The sequence below is a fragment of the Corylus avellana genome, chromosome ca2 (genome assembly GCF_901000735.1).
Source record: "Corylus avellana chromosome ca2, CavTom2PMs-1.0".
Classification (NCBI taxonomy): domain Eukaryota; kingdom Viridiplantae; phylum Streptophyta; class Magnoliopsida; order Fagales; family Betulaceae; genus Corylus; species Corylus avellana.
This window is the reverse complement of record NC_081542.1, coordinates 42023296-42026091: the sequence shown is the minus strand read 5'-3', so window position 1 is coordinate 42026091 and position 2796 is coordinate 42023296. Positions and strand designations below refer to the sequence as shown.

The following is a 2796-nucleotide window of genomic DNA, read 5'->3' as shown; positions in this document are numbered from 1 at the left end:
CAAAAACAATTCCAATGCCCAAACCATTAAAAAAGAAGAAAAAAATCCTTAAAAATTATTACGTTGTTTAATTAGTAGTTGTGAGGTGGTGGAAGAAAATTATAGAGTTGTAAAGTGGGACAACCATTTACCACCCTAGAAAGCTCTGGTTGTGAAGTGGTGGAAGAAAATAATGGACTTGTTACCGTTTGAAGTTGCAGATTTCACGCACTTTTGATTTCTCTATTCTGCCATGCTTGTCATTATAACCTGGCATTGTGTGGGTTTTTGACCTTTTCTCTTTCTTGCATTATTATCTGATTAATTGTGGCAGGATTTTTGATTAATATTCCTGCAATGGCGAGAGAGGAGAGAAAATAAAAATAAAATGGAAGTCTGCTAGAGGGAAGACGACGAGTGAGTGTTCCTGATATTTTTTTTTTTTTTTCAAATTGTTTTAACCTACATGTGGTTGATTATGTTCCATTCAACTAAAGTGAGGGCAAAAGTGGAAGGAAAAAAATTTAAAATGGCACATGACTGTACATGACCATTGACCGTCAATTTTAACCCATTTGACTGACGAAAATGAGCTTTTTGTTATAAGATAGTAGTTTGATGGGGTCAAGTGTCATAGTTGGTAATTCATAGGGAGAAAGTACTAAAGCGCCATAGTTCATGAGGGCAAAAGATAATTACTCTATAATGAATAAACAAGAAGCTAGAACTATTGCATAATAAAACACTATTACACAAACTTGTGTATGTCACACAACAAGACATGAAAGCTAGCTTAGACAAATAAGAAATACAACAGCACACACATCTTATCAACAAGAAGAGTTCACACAATAATGATGTTGTAGTTATATGATAAAAAGAAACACACAGATCTAATAAACCAAGATGATTCACTTGTTTAACGACCCTCTTCGAGGCTTGTAGTTATCAAAGGTTCACCGCTGATTGATGGTGTTGCTATATGATACAAAGGAACAGGCATCTTTGTAGGAAGATTTGGCATTTTTGCCTCAAAATTAAGAACTTGAATTGCTTGCCTTATTAATGGCCTGAAACTTCGATCAGGATGAGCACACCAAAGTCCAATAATCATCAAACACTCTACCTGTTTTTTGTCGAAATCCATTTGTAGCTTCTCATCCACAGCCAAAAGCAGATCTCCTCTTCCATAAAGATTCCAAACCCACTCGACCAACCCTATGTCGAAATCCTCTTTTATAGGATGACCTGACCTTTTTCCGGTAGCAATTTCTAAGGCAACCACCCCGAAACTATACACATCCGACTCTTTACTAGCCCTACCCGTACTTATGTATTCTGGAGCTATGTATCCCAAAGTTCCAACCAACCCGGTTGTCTGAGGACCTAGTTCGTGATCCATCAGCCGAGCTAAACCAAAGTCACCAAGCTTGACAACAAAACTAGAGTCTAGCATCACATTGCTCGATTTGATGTCTCGGTGCACAACACATTGCTCCCACTCTTCGTGAAGATAGAGCAACGCGGAAGCCAACCCAAGAGATATCTTGTATCTCACAGCCCAAGGGAGAGGGCTCCTATTGCCAAAGAGGTGAACATCAAGGCTACCATTTGGCATAAATATGTAAACAAGAAGGAACTCACCTCTGTCATGACACCATCCTATGAGTTGCACAAGATTTCGGTGCCTCAGCCGACTAAAGATCTTCACTTCATTGATGTATTCTTTTTTTCCCTGTTTAGACCTCCTTGAGATTTTTTTCACAGCGATTGAAATATCTAAATCAGTTAAATACCCCTTGTAAACGGCGCCGAACCCTCCTTCACCCAACTTCCTCTCATTTGAGAAGTTGCTGGTAGCGGAAGCAAGTTGGTTATAAGAGAACCTTCTTGGTCCCACTCCTCTTTCTAAGTCGTCGTTTGTCGATACAATGTTCACTGTATCTAGTATTAATATCGTTTCCTTCTTTCCTTTCCGTGTCCACAATAATATTACAAACATTAATGTAATTGCCCCTGCTATGATCAGAACACCACCTGAAACTGTTAAAGGAACCAATAATCTCTTTTTTTTTGAATTTATTTCCTTAATGTCTAAACTTGAACTGAATTCCCATGATTGAATCGTAACTCGCTCTCCATGCGAACTTGTAGCAGAAGAGAATCCAACTGTGACCCACTCAGGAAGAACTTTGATGAGATCAATGTTATAAAAAAGATTGGTCTTCTCCTGAGTATTAGAGGTTGTTTGGTACTTCCAAGAGACATTCAAATTCTTGGTAGAAGCATTGTAGGTGATCCATACATCAGCAGTGTCTCCGCTGTGAAAGCTAGGATTCCAAGGGGTGTAAATTGCAGAAATAATTGAGTTGGTGTTAAGCCCCACATGCTGAACTGGAGGATCAGGATCCCATTCAGGGTTCGGGTATGTGTCGAACTCAACAAGAACAATTTGGTTCCGAGGAGAATCAATGGTTGAGATGTTGAATAGGCCTAGATATCCACCAGTTGAATTCAGCGGGATTTCGAACCCAACAGGAGCCAAGAAGAATGCTAGCCCACTGGCATAAGAGGTTTTGCCTTGGGTGTCGAGAATGAAGGAGAAATGTGTAGTAAAATCAGTGAGCTTTCTCGTATGAGAGTCCCAGAGCGGCACCCTCTTAGCATAGACGGCCCGACCTACTCGCCATAAAGGATTGCTTTGGTTGATCATTTCAATGGCTCCATCACTAGGCATAGCATCTCCATAATATAGTATGTCGGTGGAAGTGGCGGGGTCAAAGCGAGTTATTTGGAAAGAAACTGAATAAGCGGTGG

At 39.9% G+C, this 2796-nt stretch overlaps 1 protein-coding gene across 1 annotated transcript; it reads right to left on the bottom strand.

Annotated features, from left to right (window-relative positions):
* Positions 1-898: 898 nt before the first annotated feature.
* On the bottom strand, positions 899-2794 carry LOC132169820 (L-type lectin-domain containing receptor kinase IX.1-like; the record flags this gene model as incomplete). Its single annotated transcript, XM_059580779.1, has 1 exon — positions 899-2794. A coding segment is annotated over one exon (1896 nt), but the record flags the coding sequence as incomplete, so codon positions are not given.
* Positions 2795-2796: the final 2 nt, after the last annotated feature.